Genomic DNA, 17,929 nt, shown 5'->3' on the forward strand with positions numbered 1-17,929 from the left:
GAGCTGGTTTTATATGTTTTAAAAAGACATTGGATACAACCAAGGATTTTCAGGTGAAGGGCTGAAGCCCAAGAATCCATCCCCCAAAATGCACAGTTGTACAGAATCACATAGAGACACTCTCTGTTACATAAAAATTGGCTATAACTAATTTGAGGCTCCACTTGTGTTGCCAAACACAGATCCCCACTCAGGGTGAGCCTAACACAATTACTGAGTCAAATATAGCTCCTCTGCTGATTGTTTCTCTCACATGTACATGACCATCTGCTTCCCATTTTTGCCTTGTCACGTTTAGACCGTGAATCCCTTGGGAGGGAGCACATTTCTATGTCTGCCTTCATACAATATGGAACTAAACAGGACTCAGGGTTTTAGGCCCCACTATTAAACAAGCTATTATATTTTATGGGACTGATAATTTTAAAAGACAGGAAGCAAACTTCAGTAATTTAAACACTAGACTATGTAAGTTTGGAAAAACCAAATGTAGAAAACAAGCTTAGCTGAAGAGGAAATGAATGGGTTTATGCTACCAGCTATATTTGGTTTTCCTTTATGCAAACTGGCTAATGATTGTAAGATCTGTACCCTTTCCCCCACTCTTCCTTTTACTCTTTAAAAATAAAACAATCATTTTGTATGGTAAATAATGGGGGTAGGGAAATGTTCCATGACCTAGTGCTGTGAATGATGAGGAACTGGTCAGAGAGAATGTATTTCCTTTTAAGTATCTTATAAATATTTTAAATCAGTTGCAATGAGCGTAACAGGAAAAAATATTATATGTTCAGATCACCTCCAAATTGTAGCCTTTGTATCCTCTAGGACACTCTGCTGTAGCAATAACACCTCACAAAAAGGTTCACCTTCCATGTGTTGGCCTTACTCTCTCAACTGTTTATAAAACAGTTGACAGCTACCAGAGATAGCAGTCAGAGAATGAAATAATACAAGAATGTCTTCTTAAAAACATAACAAGTAACCAACTAACTAACAACAGACAACCAACTAACTAACTAAAAACAGAACAAAAACAACAACAAAAATAGCACAAACCCTGAAACTGTCGAGGTAGAAATAAGAATCTATGATGAGAATAAAACCTGGCACTTCATGCTGACTAACACAGTCAGGAAGCCACCAGGGATAAGTGGAAGATCTGGCTGACCTTACTGGTTTGAAAAGGACATTTTGAGGAGGAGCCTAGCAGGATTTATTATAGCTATGCATATTATTATCAGCTTACACAATGACCAACAGTTACAAATCAAAACAGAACACCTTTTGTAAAACTGATAGCATCTACTTTTCATTACCTTCCCCTTCAGCAAACATACCTGCAAACAAGTGCAGGTGTGCTCAAGCAGTACCGGTAACACCCAAACTTCCCTGCCTTGAGACCTGCCCACTGCTGCCTCTTAGTTTGGTGCAAAACAGCTGCATGGAAGAGCAAGAACGTGAACGGGCAGTGTGGGAGCAGAAAACCCATCAGCCTCTGAGATAAACACAGCCAGATGCCTGGAGGTATAGGAAGAGAGCAGCTGTAAAGAAATGGAGCAGTTTCTAATGTTGCATTTGCATCAATCCAGGTGCTCCCCATTCCAGCTGAAGTATTCACACTGGCACATAACAATTAGCAGGTACTGCCATTGCCAGCTATACTGGTACAGTTTCGTGGCAGTACAACTACACATATGTAAGATAATTAGCACGTTTATTTCTATTATAAGCAGAGCAGACTAAATCAGACATCTTCTCTGCATTTTGAGAAAACAAATGTAGCCAGACACTTCTATTACTCTGCCCATCCTGACTGCCAAAGTAGCTTCTTGTCGGATCATAGCCAGACATCATGCTGGCAGGATGCTCTTCCCCTGTGCTGAGAAATGTCACAGCATTCACCACCCACAATTAGGGGGCATGACTGACCCCTGCACAGTAGACACCTCTCAGATAGGAGACTGTACTCTAGCTTGGATGCTGTTATGAACAATCCAAAGACATAATACACAATTTATTCTATTATAGTACTATCTCATGTACATGGCAATTAGAGTTGACTGCTACTGCTGTGATCCTGGAGCTGCATATTTTTGTAAACTATTACTATTGCAAATTTCCTGGATGAACACTTAATACATGCATATATTTTCAGATGACACAACACAAATAAAGGTTAAAATCATGATAGCACACTGATTATTTGGTGAGTAGGCCATACTTTGATGATTAGTTGTGCCATATTGATGGTTCATCTGGCAAGTGTAGTATTTGTTCTTTGGATATTTGCTATTCATAGAATCACAGAAAGGCTTATTTTGGAAGGGACTTTTAGGACTATGTAGTTCCAATCCCCCTGCCATGGGCAGGGATGCCACCCACTAGACCAGGTTACTCAGGACTCCATCCAACCTGGCCTTGAACACTTTGAGGAATGGGGCTTCCACAGCTTCTCTGGACAACCTGTTCCAGTGCCTCACTACCCTCTGGGGAAAGAATTTCTTCCCAACACCTCATCTAAATTTTTCCTTTTTCAGAGTAAAACCATTCTGCCTTGTCCCATCACTATGTACCTGTGTAAAAAGTTGCTCTCCTTCATATTTATAAGCCCCATTTAAGTAGTGGAAGGCCACAATAAGGTCTCCCCAGAGCCTTTTCTTTTCCACGCAGAACAACTCCAGCTTTTGTAGTGTGTCTTCAGAGGAGAGGTCCTCCAACCCTCTGAACCTTTAAATCACTTTCTTTTTAATCTCCTGAAAAGTGTGGGATTCTGCTAATTAGAAACAATTCTGCTTAAGTGTCACTTAGTTTGCTTTGCCCCTTGCTATGACTGCTCACATTCCTTTGTCATTTAAGGTTTCAGTTATTCTGCTATGTATCACCTTGATGAAGCAAAACCCTTTTGTGATATCAGACCTACTTCCTCAGTAATGAAAAAACTACTGTATGTTGGAATACAAAGCATCCAAATTTATGAGAGACTTCTTTAATTTTCCAGAAAACAAGCAACACATGCTTCTGATCAATGAGACCCTCCAGATTTTGAGAACAGGACTGATTATAGCCACTTTTCTCCTTTGAAAACACTGCAAGTCTAAATCAGTTTAATGGCTTTACTATGAAGAAGCCTAAATTATACCATTAAATCCCACACACAAAACCAACATCAACCTTCATGTCTTGAATAGCACACAGAAAACATCAAATTCTTCCCTCACTGAAATAAATAGCCATTGTCTGTACACAGCATCTGTGGGTAGTATCACCCAGAAGTTTGACACTTTAGTCATGAAAATGCAAGATATCAGGCCCCCTTGTACAATTACAGTCTATGGGCTTAATTCAGCCTGGCCAGGGAGAAAGGGAAAAAATCATTATAAAAAATACATTATCACTCTTAACAACAGATGACAGTGTATGGATTATTTGCATTCAAGTAACGATCATATTTATCTGTAAAAAGCAGGGAGTTTAATTTGAAAAGGAACAAGCAGAGGGTGGCAATGGAAACCAAACATCCAAAACTGACAGCCAAAAGTTACCACTGAAGTTAATCTTTGGCTCAAGAAGTTTTATACAAGTTTTTGAGGAGTCTGGATGTGTCAGCTTCTCCTGTCCTCACTGTTAGCTGCACTAGAAATACATGCAAGCTGTTCAGTAGGCAAATAATATTCTCAGTGGAGAATAAAAGTGGCTGACAGACCTGTGCAGCTCCTCAGCTCTGTAAAATAAAGAAAAATAGGACAATCAACAATAACCTTGGCAATAACCTTGTGCTAGCTGGATAGCATAAGGCTCTTTCTGTCAGACACTGACACTCCTTATTCCCAAATATAGAGCCTGCTCCCTCAAAAGAGGAGAGTAAGCTGCACCAGAAAAAGCCACTTGCACAGTTTTCTTTTCTTGCAGGGCAGCACAGATAGGAAGGGCTGCAGGGTGACTCAACGTCAATCCACAGGTCACACTCTGTCAGCAGGATGGCACAGCCAGGTGTCTCACTAGGGCTGGACTGCAAGATGGCTGAAGCACAGGAACAACACCTCAGTGCTGCATTTTAAGAAAGTGTGAACAAAAAGATTGAAGTCAATTCAGCTAGCAAAAAACGGACAGACTAAAATAGCCCATGAGGTGGGATCTGCTTCTTACAAGGGACCACATTACAGTTCCTCAGTTTAGTTCATTTATTTTAAATTATATATGTCAATTGAGTTATTCCCTGAAGTACATTTAAAATAAATTTCCAGATTAAGATTCGGTCCAGAAAAATGAAATTAGATTTTGGTCCAGCTCTAAGTATTGGTCTCAGTGAAGATTTGAGCACAGACTGTGCTCTCCACAGACCATGGTATAATAAATAGAACAGTTTGGGTTGGAAGAGGTCACCTAGCCCATCCTCTCTGCAATAAGCAGGGACATCTTCAAGTAGATCGGGTTGTTCAGCTAATTCTGCACCCAGGATGGTTTGGGTTCTCCTACTCCCCAAGCCTGCACCAGCTCTGAGGCCCTCTGGTCTCAAAACAGGTCAGGAAAAAGCCCACAAGATTTGAAGGGTTCTCTGTATTTTAAGACAGTTCTTACAGATTATCTTCATCCAGTAGTAGTGATTAGCCTGCACAGTGTGTGCCTAAGTTACGTTCCTCATCTTTTTTCCTGTACATGGTTTTTCCTGTTATTCTCTCTCCCCCTGTAGCACAGGCTGGTAATTTTTTTCTACTGTATGTTTACTAGTTTTCTAAATTTCTAAATATAGTTCCTCTCAACTGTACCACTCCTCCTACAGTTTTTCTGTGCCTCTTTTATATGATCTGTCATCCAGATCAATTATTCCTCTGCCTCCACGCCTCAGTAACACAGAGACTCATAGAATGGGTTCAGAGGGAGTTTAAAGGTCATCTTGTCCACCTGCCCTGCAATGAGCGTGGACACTGCACTTCCTTCCTCCAGCCTAGGCACATCTGAGCCTTTGTCAGACCTAGCACATGATGAAAACAGTCTTTGAAATCTTCTGAGAGGTATGGATGCCTACTTAGCACAGAAGGCAACTGCACCTCCTGTTAGGAGAAGCTTGTCAAGTGCTAGAGCTCTCTAAGGTTATTCCCACCCCACATTCTTTATATTTCCTCTGCACATATTTCTATGCAAACACGTTCTCTTCCCACACTTGCTTCTGTGCACATGTCTCCTAGCTGGTTAGAATTTGGCATCTATGTTAACAAACAAATACCAACAAAGTCAATTGTGTTTGCATTACTAGTGAGGCAGACAGACGTAATTTTGATGAACAAGGATTTCTGTCCATGGCAAAGAGACTGGTATCTCAGGCAGTATCCTCAGAATGGACAGGTTTTACTGAGGAGTGCAAAACAGCAAACTGATGGGGAAGATACTGGCAGGCTCAAGTCTGAAAGATGTCTCTACTAGAAGTCATCAGAAGGAGGTGCCTCAGGTCCCTGGGAGACACATCATCCAGGCTCAGCCCAGATCATACCCATGTAGGAAAAATCTCCTTACTTGCTAAGGAAATCTAGAGTGGGAAAGGATGGAGGAGAGTTAAAGGCAAACAATATAAGCATCAGGGTCTGTGGGATGAAAACTCCAAACAAACTAAAACAAACAAAAAAAGAGACTGGATTAAAAATAATGATCTAAAATCAGAGTTTATCTGTTGAGGTCTACAAGAGAAGCTATTTTAATATTGTCTCCCTCAGCTTTCTGCCTCTGATCCTGGAGGTGTCTAAAAGGAATTTAAAAATAAAAATCAACAGAGAAGAAAAGACTCCCCATGAACAAAAGTAAGACTGACCATTTTCTGTTTCCATGTAAACTTCCAAAAATATTGAGAAAGGTGCCAAACCATTTTTATGACTCAAAAATATTTCTTCTTCCCTTTTCATGACATCATCTCTTGTTTGCCTTTTATTTACTCATAACACAGCCACAGTTTAAATAGACAATATGAGTTATGTTATTACATAAGTTAGAGTCAGATACCTTGTGTTTCTCAAAGCTGATAAAGAAAAGCAGACTTCTCTTAAAGCACATTGTGGCTTGGAACACAAGGCTGTGGGTTTGGAGTCAGACATTATTCTTGTTATCATCACCAAGGTCTCACACTTGAAAGAGAAGTCCCACCTCATTCTCTTAGCTGGTGCCACCATAAATGTTTTTAACCACCTTCCCTTTTTCAGCATTGTTTTACTGATGGGATTTGTGTCCTGCTCTCCTCAAACTAAGACTAATTACTACTCCTTCCATCGTTCAAATTTTTTCCAACTTTTTTTTAAGAAGTTGCTCTTCTGTATCATATTGTTTTAAAGGAAGAAAGTCAGTCATTCGTGACATCAGGTGGTCATTGTCTCTCTGTGAACACTCCTTTAATACATTTAATAATATATCTAGACTGTCTTTTGATACAGTCAGCTAAAGGTCTGCTGGGGTGGCTGGGGTAAACACATGAAGCTGGGCCTCTTCCATCTCTTTCACTGAAGGAAAGAATCATAACTTTAAATGGAACAAGCACTGATACTGAATATGCAAACCACAAGGCTATTCTACACTGTCACACTGCAAGAATCTGATTATTTTGTAGAACCTGGTACAAGCTCATCCACAAAGACACACTTCAGGAGATTCAGCAGCTACTAAAAGCTGAAAAATTCAAGTTCAAAATTTGGGAGAGTAAAAAAAAAAAAAATTAATTCTAGGTCTCCTTCATTCCTTTTTCCCTCAGAGCTCCGTCTTATTCCTGCAAATTCTCCAAATGGTCCAGTCCACATCTAAAAAAACTTCTAAAAAATCTCTGCTTAACATTTTTGTAGAGCTTTAATGCCAGGTGATCTATTAATGTTCAGGATTAAGTAACTGCATAATAACTGGTGACAGACATTTACAGGCCTTCAGAAATTTCATGGTCAAGAAAGAATAATATCCAGGATTAATGGCAGTTTGATCTCAATTCTGAAAATCTGAATGTTGAAGCCAAGGATTTTACTGCCACTCTAGACAGGCAGCGTTTTTCCAGGGGGAAAATAGCCCCCAAAGTGTTCTGCAAGAGAGCATTCCCCATCATGTCATGTTTTTCTGAAATTATCCCATACATTTAGCAGCACAGCATATCTGACAGAACAAACATTTAATAAGGATGCAATGTTTCTAAATTCAGTATCAGTTAACATCCATCAGTTAACATCTTCCATTGCTGAAGTCTCTAACACTCTTTTGCTTCAAGCCTGTAGCACTTGCTTGACTCAAACTGCTCCAGACAGCAGCTTATTAGTATTATTTATCCATTAACACAACTATGACCATCACACAGTACACAAGTCTTTAGAGCTTGGCATCTAAAACAAGATAAGTAGGATTAAAGCATGATTCTTCATGCTATAAAAGCAATTTGTTCCCCAGAATTATTTTCCAGCTTGACTTGAAAGATTATCCTAAATGGAAGGATAGGGCAAGGGGAAAAAAAAAGCCAGTGTTCAGACAGTGACATTGTAAAACTATATTCCTATTTCAGGGATGTGAAATAATTCATAAGATAATACAATGTACACTGCTTTCCATATGTAATACTTTATTCATGCTACAGGACAGATCCAGTTGTAACTAATCAGTGGAAAAGCATAATGCAGTAGCTGCAGAGATAATTCCAACAGCAGCTGTAATAAAAATAAATAAAAACCAAACAAAACAAACATACACCAAAAAACAGGAAAATGCTTTCTGTGAAAACTTCAACAGTAATTTCAATTTATAATTGCCTTCTATGATGATCACAAACATCTTTACAACAAAATAAAGTCCAGAAATTAGGACTTGCCAATGCTTAAAACCTATAAGCGATAATTTTTGCTTTTAAAAAAAAATTAAAAATTTGTAAATAAAATCCCTGAGTAGGAAATCTGTCAGATAAAGCTCTAAGCAGAAGAAGCCTGACTTGAAGTGCCCACTTTCAGCTAGAAGCAACATCTGTTATTGGAGCTGGTCTACATACAAATCAGAACTGGGTTCACCAAACCTATAAATTTTAAAGCCAAGCCAAAGGCTGTGTGGGCATTTCAGAGGGCAACCCTCTTCAGACAAAAAACCCTGTATCAGAATTCCTGCTGTGATGTTGCTGAGGTATGTGGGGTGAGAATACACAGTACGCAGTCTGCAGAGATGTGGAAGGCAGTCTGCAATTCAGGGAGAGAAGCAGCTGGCTTAAAAGCCATTCCAACAAGCACTCTGCTACGTCAAGGTGGCTACTCCTGATAGACATTTCTGCTTCAGAACAGTTCATGTGTACACAAAGACAGAAAGCATAGGTATGAGCAGCTATACCCTAGGACAAAACCAGCTGCTGAATGACTGTAGGCCATCAGAGGCTCCAAGAATGAGACATCTGACATCAGGTATTTAGTTCAGTGCTAGCACCAGAAGTACTCAGATTTTAGAGGGGAACTGTTTTGATCTACATTTCTGCTAACATAATTGCCAGTGTGCAGTTCAAGCCATGCCTGAGAAGAATAAATCAATACTACTTTCCTTAGATGTTTTGTAAATAAATTACTCCAGAAAATACCCTGACCTTGCTTCATCAATTTCTGTTTTATGGGAAGTGAGCCACTGTCCTTAGGCATTGGCAAGTTTGTAAAGTATCTCAAGAGAAAAAGAAAGAGCCTGACTAACAATGGACAAAACATATTAAACAACCTGCCCTGCCTTATTAACTTGAAACAAGATAGCCGCCACCCATAAAGAATACTGGGCATTTCAGGGGGTTTGGATATTCAGATCTGGGACATCAGTTAAGGTTCAGAACAGGAATGTTCCCAAGGGCCCAAAGCAGCAAACCATTTCTTCTCGTAATTGAAGATTTTGGCATAAGAACCATATAATAATAGATAGTTCTTAGCATCTCACTGGGTCAAGTAATGGTGTAGCAAAACACAGACATCTGCTAGTTCTAGTGAAACTCTGGAATTTTACTGTAGTAAAATGGAGGTACAACATACTGCTTATAACAAAATGCTCATTCCAGGAATTTGTCTGTGTCTCACTAAGAGAAAGTTCCACAAAAATGTCACCTCAGTGCTCAGTGGATGTCACAGGGTGAAGTGAATAGAAACAAGAAGATATTAGGAAAGAATAAATCTGCTTCTTTCAGGTTTCAAACACCTTGAGAACTCTGCATTTGTAGTTCTCACACCTAATTTTAATAGGATGTTAAAAAGATTCAGACAACACCACAAGGACAGTTCATAGGCACAAAACAATGTCAGTATGGGTAACATTTAAATAGATGAGCACTGAGGGGACAGTACAGGACCTCTCCTATGGTGACAATTGGTCATGATGGTCACTACTTCTTCTAATATAAGAACTATGAGGCGCCAAATACTACTAGTAAAAAACAGGTTCAAGTCAAACAAAAGCAGGTGATTCCTCACACAGGCAAGGCTGTCCTGTGAAATTACTGAGTGGTAGGATGTGGTAGATGCTAGAAGTTTACTGTTTCAAAAAACAGCTGGGCAAATTCATGGTTGAGAACTTTACCAACAGGTGTCAAGTAGAAAAAAAATGGAAAAAAAAGCCCAACCAAATAACAAACCAACAACCCACACACAATACAATGACTTACAATTCTCCCATTCATAAAATAGGTTAGGAAACTATTCTGAGAGAACTCACTATCTAAGAATTGTTAAATTCTTCCCCAGATTTTTCCCCAATTAAAGACCAATGACAATGGCTCAACAACAACCTATAAAGACCTTGAAGAGTACTCCATCCATTCTTGCGTAGACATCTTTGTTTTTAGCTAACAAACCCTTCTAAACATGAGCATCATTTTCAATGCAATTGCTCATATTTTAATTTCATAATGCTTCACTCACACTGTTTCTCCCTTGCCTTCCCTTTCTCTCTTTTCAGATTAAGGAAAATCCAGATGGGGTGCAGGTGCTGCAAAATGATTCACAGGTACAATAGAACAAGAGTTTCTCAGACTGAATAAAAGAAAAGCATTAAACCATGTGTCTGTGCTCCCCCACACCTGTTGCTTTCGTTAGCCACGGTAAAAGGTTGGAGTTTTCTCAAAGTTTACAGCATCTTTAGATATAGGCATACAGATTTCCTAAGAAAGTCCTTTTAATTTACTGTAATTAAGGTCCACTTCTATAATTCCTATCCCACAAAAGGAATCGTGTTGCATTGAAAACTCTTCTTTAGTAAAGTTTTTTCTAATTTAGGTAGCAGGGGCTTTCCTCAATTCAGGAGGAACAAGAGCACACATTATGTCAGATCCTCCCTTCTCCCCAAGCAATGAAAATGAACAACAGATCTTTGCTTCCATCATAGCTGTTAAATGTAGTTAGCTGGGGGAAGAATTCCCATATTAAAAGTCTCCCTAGAGAGGAGGACTAGCTAGTTTTATAAAGACCACATTTCAGCCCCACTTGATGGTTACTACTTTCCCTTGGCCACTTCTGTAGAACAGGTAAGGAACTGGGGAGAAAATGGTGCTATGAGAGAAAAAAAGAAAGATAAAGAAAAGAGAGAGGCCCTGGAAGAGGTAAGTCAAGGAAATTATAGAGCAAGAGGAAGAAAATTATTCAGGAGAGGGAAAAAATAAAACGGACAAAAGACTTGAAAGAAGAATACGAGGAAGAAAAAAGGAAGATATTTTAGCAACAATATGAGGACATATTAATTAACAATCCATGTTATGACTACTCATTGGCTAATCAGCTCCCCAGAGAAAATAAAAAATAAGGCTGGAAACAAGCAATGAGTAGCACACAGTTCTCCAACAACCTCCTTTTGCTCCTGGTAAATCTCAGTACAGGGGTTAGTTATGATCTGTCCCAGAAGACAGCAGCCAACAGCATATTCAGCATTTCCATTTGGTTTAACTCATTCTCAGGACCCAAGGTAAAGTTCAGTGACACTCCTTCCTCAAGACCTTCAGCTTAAAAAGGAAGCTTAATCTTTTTTACTAATTATATTGATTAACATCATAAGTAACATTTCCTTTACAAATTTTTCTTACTCCAGCTATATCTTTGATCCAGAAGAAGTACAATCATCTGGATGTATTCATGAAGTAAACAGCTATAAACACAATGAACAAGGCAGCAATAAATCCAAATTCAAAGATAATAGTGAAAATGAAGAACCCAAAAATGAACTCCAGCAGGATGAGATAAACAAAACAGAAACTAAAAATCCAGTCAACAGTATAACAGAAACTCTCTGGAATCACAGAGGCAATGATTCTCAAGAGGATGGCCTTATGAAGTGTGCTGCAAAGCTTGATGTTGCAGTCAATGGTGGCAACTCCTGTGCTCAGCACTCCGTGCTCAATCCCAACACAAGCCCAGCGAAAGAAACCAGTGAAAAGGGAACCTCCAGCCAGTCAGAGGCTTCTCCAGCCAGCAATAGAGACTTTTACACCAAATCAAATAGGTCTGGACAAGAGCTTGACCTAGAGACAGGCAGTCAGAGTAAGGCAGCCAGCAATGTGCCTAACAGTATTCCAGACTCCCAGTCTGCAGGAGACAGCATCTTTCTCAAACGAAACTCAATACTGGAAACAGAAAACAATACCATAAGACTGCCAGATATTGATTATCCCCAAAATGGCAATCAAACTGGGAACTATGTTAAAAAAGACAGCTTTTCAGCCAATTGCACACTTTCAGACCAAAACACTGGTACTTCAGCAATAAAGGACCAGGACCCCCTTACTTGGCCTGTGAAAGAGAGCAGTATTGAACCTTTTAAAACTGACTGTGCAAGTTTGGGTGAGAGCCTTACTGCTGGTATCACTGCAATGGCTGTTACCAAAGTCCCACAGGTACCCACACATACCAGCTATAAAGATGTCAATGGAGGAATTGAGGAGGAAGATGCAGAAGTTGCAGCAGCTCTGGCTGCACTGGAAGCTGCAACAGCAGGAGAAGACGTGGAAGATGATGACGAGTATGAGATGGTTTCTTTCCAACACACTGGGTAAGATCTAGATGTTATTTCTGGATCAATATGAACAGATATACAGCACACGTGGAGAGCTGTTATGAACATCATATATAAAAGGAGTTGGGACTAAACCTTGGTCCCTTCAGCTGTTTTATACAGCCTTTTAATTTCTACTGCCTGAGGTACAGAAGAGCTCCCTTGACTAATGGTAATACTCTTCTCAATGGGCCCAAACAGGAGGGCAAAGCATCATTTCTTCTACACAGAATATTCAGTTGTACACCCACCTCATCTGCACTCATGCAAGTGTTTCCTCTTTTTCATCATGAGGGTCTGTGCACACTGCATGTTCCAGGTTCACAAAACTCCCATTATTTAAAATAGGACTATTGAAGCCATGGAGTTAGAAACTACATATTTTCATCACTAGCAGAAAAAAAACTACATAAATGAGCCAAAGTTCTGTGATCTACTGAAACATGAAACAGGGAAGGTAGTTTGGACTGAACTTTACCATGGCTATGGTTCCATTATGGATTAAGCCTAAATCTGTGCATGGCATTGGAATGATAACATAATATTTCCCCACACACCTCTCCCTTGACTGTGTTTGATACCCCAAGTGTTGCTGCTTCAGCTCCTTAAAACAGCAGAAGCCCAGCCAAATCCAAGAGAGTGGGTAATTCTGTTGGTTTAATGTGCTAAAGTAGCTCATGTAAGAACTTCACACACACTATCAGAGAGGCCAGAGAGATCAAAACTCATTCCCTACCAGTTTGGATAGATAAAAACTGTTGTAAAACGACAGTCTGAAACCTCTGAACTCCACTAAATTTTCCAGGTGCATGTCAGCTCTTAATACAGTTTTCAAACAGATTGTGTCTCAAACACCCCCAGCAAGATGTGTTTTGTTTATATGAAAACAGCAAAAGCCAATGTGGACTCCTCCTTATCTCTGCTGTAGTCCCTAAATTTACATCAGGAAAGGGACCGAGCTTCCAAACTGGATTAAGCATAAGATCTGAAGATAGTTGCATTCTTGAAGGGCTGCATTTCTAATGGGAGAAATAAAAGGAGGCAGAAACCAATTTGGTGCTGCCAATTCAGGAAAAGTATGGTTGAAATAGAAAGTGCTTGACATTTTATACTGAAATTTTGTGGTTTCCAAGTTTTTGTTATAAACTCCTAATAAATTTTATAACCATATAAAAATAATCTGGTGGCTTTTGTACTTTATGCATTTTCTGAATATAAAAAGTTACATTTAAGAAGTTCAATAAGATATAGCCCTCATTAGATACACGAAAAGCACCAACAATGTATTTGCCTACAGTATATGCTGATTTTGACTTCTCAAAACATTAATGAGTAGGATGGGTACCTAGGAGCACTTATAGTACTGGAGTACCTAGGAGCAATTAAAACAACCTAAAGTCTCAACTTCTAGAGAACTATATCCAGCTACAGGCAAGAGTCACAACATTGTATCTGTAAAATAAAAAAACTTTATATGGTTTTAAATATTGTAGTACTGTTGACTTCTTGAAGGATCCGTGGGTTTCGGGCTTTAAATCTCCTGGCTAGTTTGGGATTTAAGCCAGCATGGATCCTACATAGACGAAGAAAAGTACGAGAAGCGCTCTTTCTCCACATGGTTCTGATGTCCTGTTTTATTAGCTGGAAAGGGACATCTATATTGGAGACCATCCAGGTGAAAAAAGAGACCGAATTCCAAAACCCAAGGGACATTTATACCCGCAGAATGGGAGGCGGGGACGGAGGGCTGCAGCCAATGGGATACCAGTGAAGAGGGGTGAAGGGAGGGGCTATAGGGGACAGACCACCTTTCCAAGGGAATAACCCACCCGAGAGAAAGGGGAACCGCCCATGCAACACAACACCCAGTGCAGCATCCAAATAACTATCTAGTGCACTACAACAACTTCTCTACCACTTTCCTATTTTAATAGGTCCTTCTAAGCCTTCTCCTAAGTGCATACAAGTTTTACATATCCATTTGTCTTTCAAAGAGTACTACAATACTGAGAGTCAGTGAAAGTGCTGACACATTGCCAATAACGAGTTATGCTGAGAGCATCACCAGTCCTGACTGTCCCTGCCCATCACCCCGGGGCTCCCCCTGCCCTGCCTGGGGCCCAGGACTCCATTCACCCCACCAGGGGCAAACCTGCCAGCCCAGCCATGGGCCCTGCCCGAGACGCCTGTGCTGGGGCCGTTCTGGTGCTGTTGGCTGCCCCACGCCCTGGCTGGGACAGCAGGACAGACTCTGGCTGTGGGATCCAGCCTTGCTATCCCCAGGGAACCCCTACTGCTCCCCCCATCCCAGCCCCAGGGAGCCAGCAGCCCCTTGCTGCACCATGACACGAACCAGGAAAAACAATTCAAGTAAAAAAGATGCTAAAGAAAGAAATGCAACAAACATCCCAGAAAACTTACCTGATTTTTCAATATCCACTCAACTCGATATTTCTAACCTGAGCTCCAGCACAAACTTCAAGTGCAAATCACAGCAAGTTTCTCACCTTGTTCCTCAAGCATTAAAACACCTTAGAGGAGAGCCCCTGGTCAGACGCAGCCCAGACAACTCAAACCAAGCAGCTCTTCCATGGGAACTCCCTGCCACCATGGGCCACCCTCTGCATGAGAGCAGCTGAACCACTGACAGTGCATGTCTTGCAGCCCAAGCTCTCATTGTCTCAAATACAAGAGGCAAAACCCAGCATAAAGCAAGTATATTCACTGCATTGGAAATAACTGGTTGGGGTTCTCTCACTGAAAAAAAAAAAAAGGAAAAAACAAAAGTCGGGCATCTGCATATTTCAAACCTACATCACATGGAAAGTTTCCATAAAATAAACCTATGAGGTAACACCAACATTCTGCTAAGAATGTTAAATTTTAACTGCTCTTTTAACTGCTAAGTTAAAAATCCCAGTGTTTTTAAATTAAAAAAAAAAAAAAGACATTTGTATGCATTTTATATTTACATATGTGTTTATATACTTCAACCCTACCATGACATCACCAAGTGCCAGGTATTCTTAGCTTTTTCAAATTATAGTACAATTTTCACAATAAATGCGAAAGAATAATTTATTTAAGAAATAATTTTTAAACGCCACCCACAATTTCCTTCACAAAAATTCGATTTTAAATAATTATGTGAGAATCAGATCTTACTCAGTCCATCAGATGTTGATCCAAATAAACACAAAAACTGCCAGCTTTAAGAATCCATTTTGCTCAGGCATTGTGAGAGAAAAATTCAGTAACTTGAGAAAGCAGAAAATCACAGAGAAAAAAAATGCTACTAGAAGCAAGAGTAATCTGTGTTTTAAGACTTCTGTCAAAAACTACATATTATTTTAAGACACCCAGATGCTGTAACTTCAGCTACCAATCAACTGTTTCCTACATTCAGAGGGGTCACTTATGAAGTATCATTTAAATCTTTATATTCTCCTTCGATACAAAAAAAAAAAAAAAAAGGGAGCTGGTTGGCCAATATCTATCATTATTAATGTTTCTGTACTTGATGTAATCCTTTACAGAGAAGTGTGAAGACATATGTAGCAATAAAGAACAGGCAATAGGAGAGGAAACTATGATAGGAGTTGGTATTTCTATGAAAGTTTTTGCATCTTGGAAGCTCCTGTTTTATTTGTTATTCCTCAAAGTCAGTAACAATTTAAAGGGAATTTGCAGTCTTTCATATATAAGCAAAGAGATATTGAGGAAGAATAAATTTAGCACCTTTGCATTTGGCAGTAGGTTAACCCTGGATTATTAAAACTTTCAGATCACTGCAGAGATTTCACATACAACTACAGGAGTGGAGAACAGCCCAGTCCACCCTCAAGGAAGTTATTTCCTAGAGAAAATGCAGCAAGAGTAGAACCCAAAACTTGACACTGCAGAATTCTTCAGCTCAGCAAACAAAATTCTAACAAGTAGGCAGGAACCTGGAAATAGATAAATTCCACAAAAATGGAGGTGTTTCCTCCCCTTTTAAAGAACAAAGGTAATTGTTTGGGCAAGTGTTGCTATGGAGACTTCCCATTAAAAACTGAAATTCAGAAACAGAAAATGTTATTTTCTAAAAGATATTCCAGATTTGATTGTTTAAGGAAAATATCACTTTAACCACCATTTGAAGGGTGAAACAAGAAACACTGACTTGGAAATAAAATTTAAAAACTTAACCTTGACCTTATGTTGTATTTGTAGTTTCAATTTCCTAAATGTTATTTAGTTTTCCAAAAGATTAATTCTTACCAATGTATCTCATTTTGTTAGATGAGCATACAATATCTCAGCATTTACTAAGGTCTGTGTATATGGTATTTCACATATTTATTCAAATGCCTATATTATACATTTTAATTACATTGAAACAATGAATCTTAATAGATTATTTCTCTGGAATTTTGGTATCCCTCCCTGCATGTAGATGGAAATTGGAATCCACTAAATTGCATAAGAGCATCACTTCAAAATTAAATGCATTGAAATGTCTTTAACATGCTGAATACACAAAGAAGTTAAATTATGAAAGTAATCCTACATTAAAAAGTAATTTATTTTTAAACAATTCTGTTAATAGAACTTTCTTTTCAGACATTGTGTCTTACAGTTTAGAACACAGATATGGCAAAATGTTTAACAGTAATTGTTAGAAGCAGATTAAATTTTTTTTCATTGGTCTTTTCAACATGAAATGCCCTTGGCAGAGACTTTTTTCCTTACCATCATGAAATCAAAACAGAAACTCCCCAGCTTATTGCCTTGGCCAAGCTTTTCAAATTTCATGCATTCACATGCACTGCCAGAGACATAAGTCTTAGGACTCCCTTCTCCATTACCAGTTATACTTTGCATCTCCAGGAGGTTCAGTTTTAAATTTTCCTTCATCCTGAACCTTTACAATCCTAAACTTCAGCTCAGACAATCCTTCAACCGAACCCGTTGAGTAAACAGAAGGCAGGAAATGCCTGCCCCTAAAATGGTACTACTGCTGGCCACTTCTGCAAATTCTATCCCACCTTTGGAACTTTTTCCATTTCAAACTATGAACTGTTGAAAGTTTTGAAGAGTCTACATATGCATCTTGGACACTATAATAAAAATTGAAATAGATTATAGCAAATTAATGCCTTAACATAAGCAGCAATAACTTTTTAAGTGTTTTTTTAACAAATGCAGTTTTAGCTTTTTTAAAAGACTTTAGTCCAATTGAACAACAGAATTTTTTTACATGAAGCTACTCCCCCACTCCCTACCTATTTCTCCCATAGTCAGAAAAAATAAATACTTCCTTGTACAACTTAGTTTGGAAAACAGGATTCTCTCAAAGAAGAAGGAAAAACATCACCTCTCTTGATTTTGTTTCTAATCCCATTGCTGAAGTACACATCCTAAGCAGTTACCTCACAATGATTGTGATCAAAGCTATCAAGGTTACATCATTCTCTGCTCTGAATCTTGACTGACATTATTATAAACAGGATTTAACAGGTCTTTGCTTTAATTCATGGCTCAATTACTATACACTAATAACTGAGAAACCTTTCATTCATTAACAAAACAAAACACCTCAGAAGCATTTCAGGAAACACAGCATCCCAATATTATGTCAGGTTGAAGACAACTTAAGTACTCAACCAGTGCCACAATAAAACCATGTCATATGAAGACAGCAGTTTAAGTCATTTATTTGCTCATTAAGCTCCCTTCTGTTTACTCTGAGCTAGAGATTAACTTGAATATTATGAGGGTGTAGAAGCAGAGAGGAGAAAGGCAACACCCTCAGCTACTCACCTTAGGTAGAGTAACCTTAACCTCAAGCATGGCCAGATTTTCAGTAATCTGTGATCACATATCCTATCCCCTCCCTTCTCTTAATACCTGAAGCCAGTACCAAGTAATTCACCTAGACTTATCCAAA

The 17,929-nt window shown here is 39.1% G+C and overlaps 2 protein-coding genes across 2 annotated transcripts in view; both read left to right on the plus strand.

The window, feature by feature from the left end:
* NWD2 (NACHT and WD repeat domain containing 2) overlaps positions 1–11,120 on the plus strand; it is a 95,015-nt gene extending 83,895 nt beyond the window's left edge. The window contains exon 12 of the mRNA XM_038135279.1: positions 11,041–11,120. The gene's annotated coding sequence lies outside the window, so the exon portion shown is untranslated. The remainder of the gene's footprint in view (positions 1–11,040) is intronic.
* C4H4orf19 (chromosome 4 C4orf19 homolog) lies at positions 10,511–13,771 on the plus strand. The gene is made up of 4 exons (XM_038135652.1): positions 10,511–10,558; positions 10,910–10,917; positions 11,041–11,997; positions 13,642–13,771. The coding sequence occupies exons 1-4, from the start codon at positions 10,511–10,513 to the stop codon at positions 13,769–13,771; spliced, it is 1,143 nt and encodes a 380-aa protein (XP_037991580.1).
* Positions 13,772–17,929: the final 4,158 nt, after the last annotated feature.

The sequence above is a fragment of the Motacilla alba genome, chromosome 4 (genome assembly GCF_015832195.1).
Source record: "Motacilla alba alba isolate MOTALB_02 chromosome 4, Motacilla_alba_V1.0_pri, whole genome shotgun sequence".
Taxonomy (NCBI): domain Eukaryota; kingdom Metazoa; phylum Chordata; class Aves; order Passeriformes; family Motacillidae; genus Motacilla; species Motacilla alba.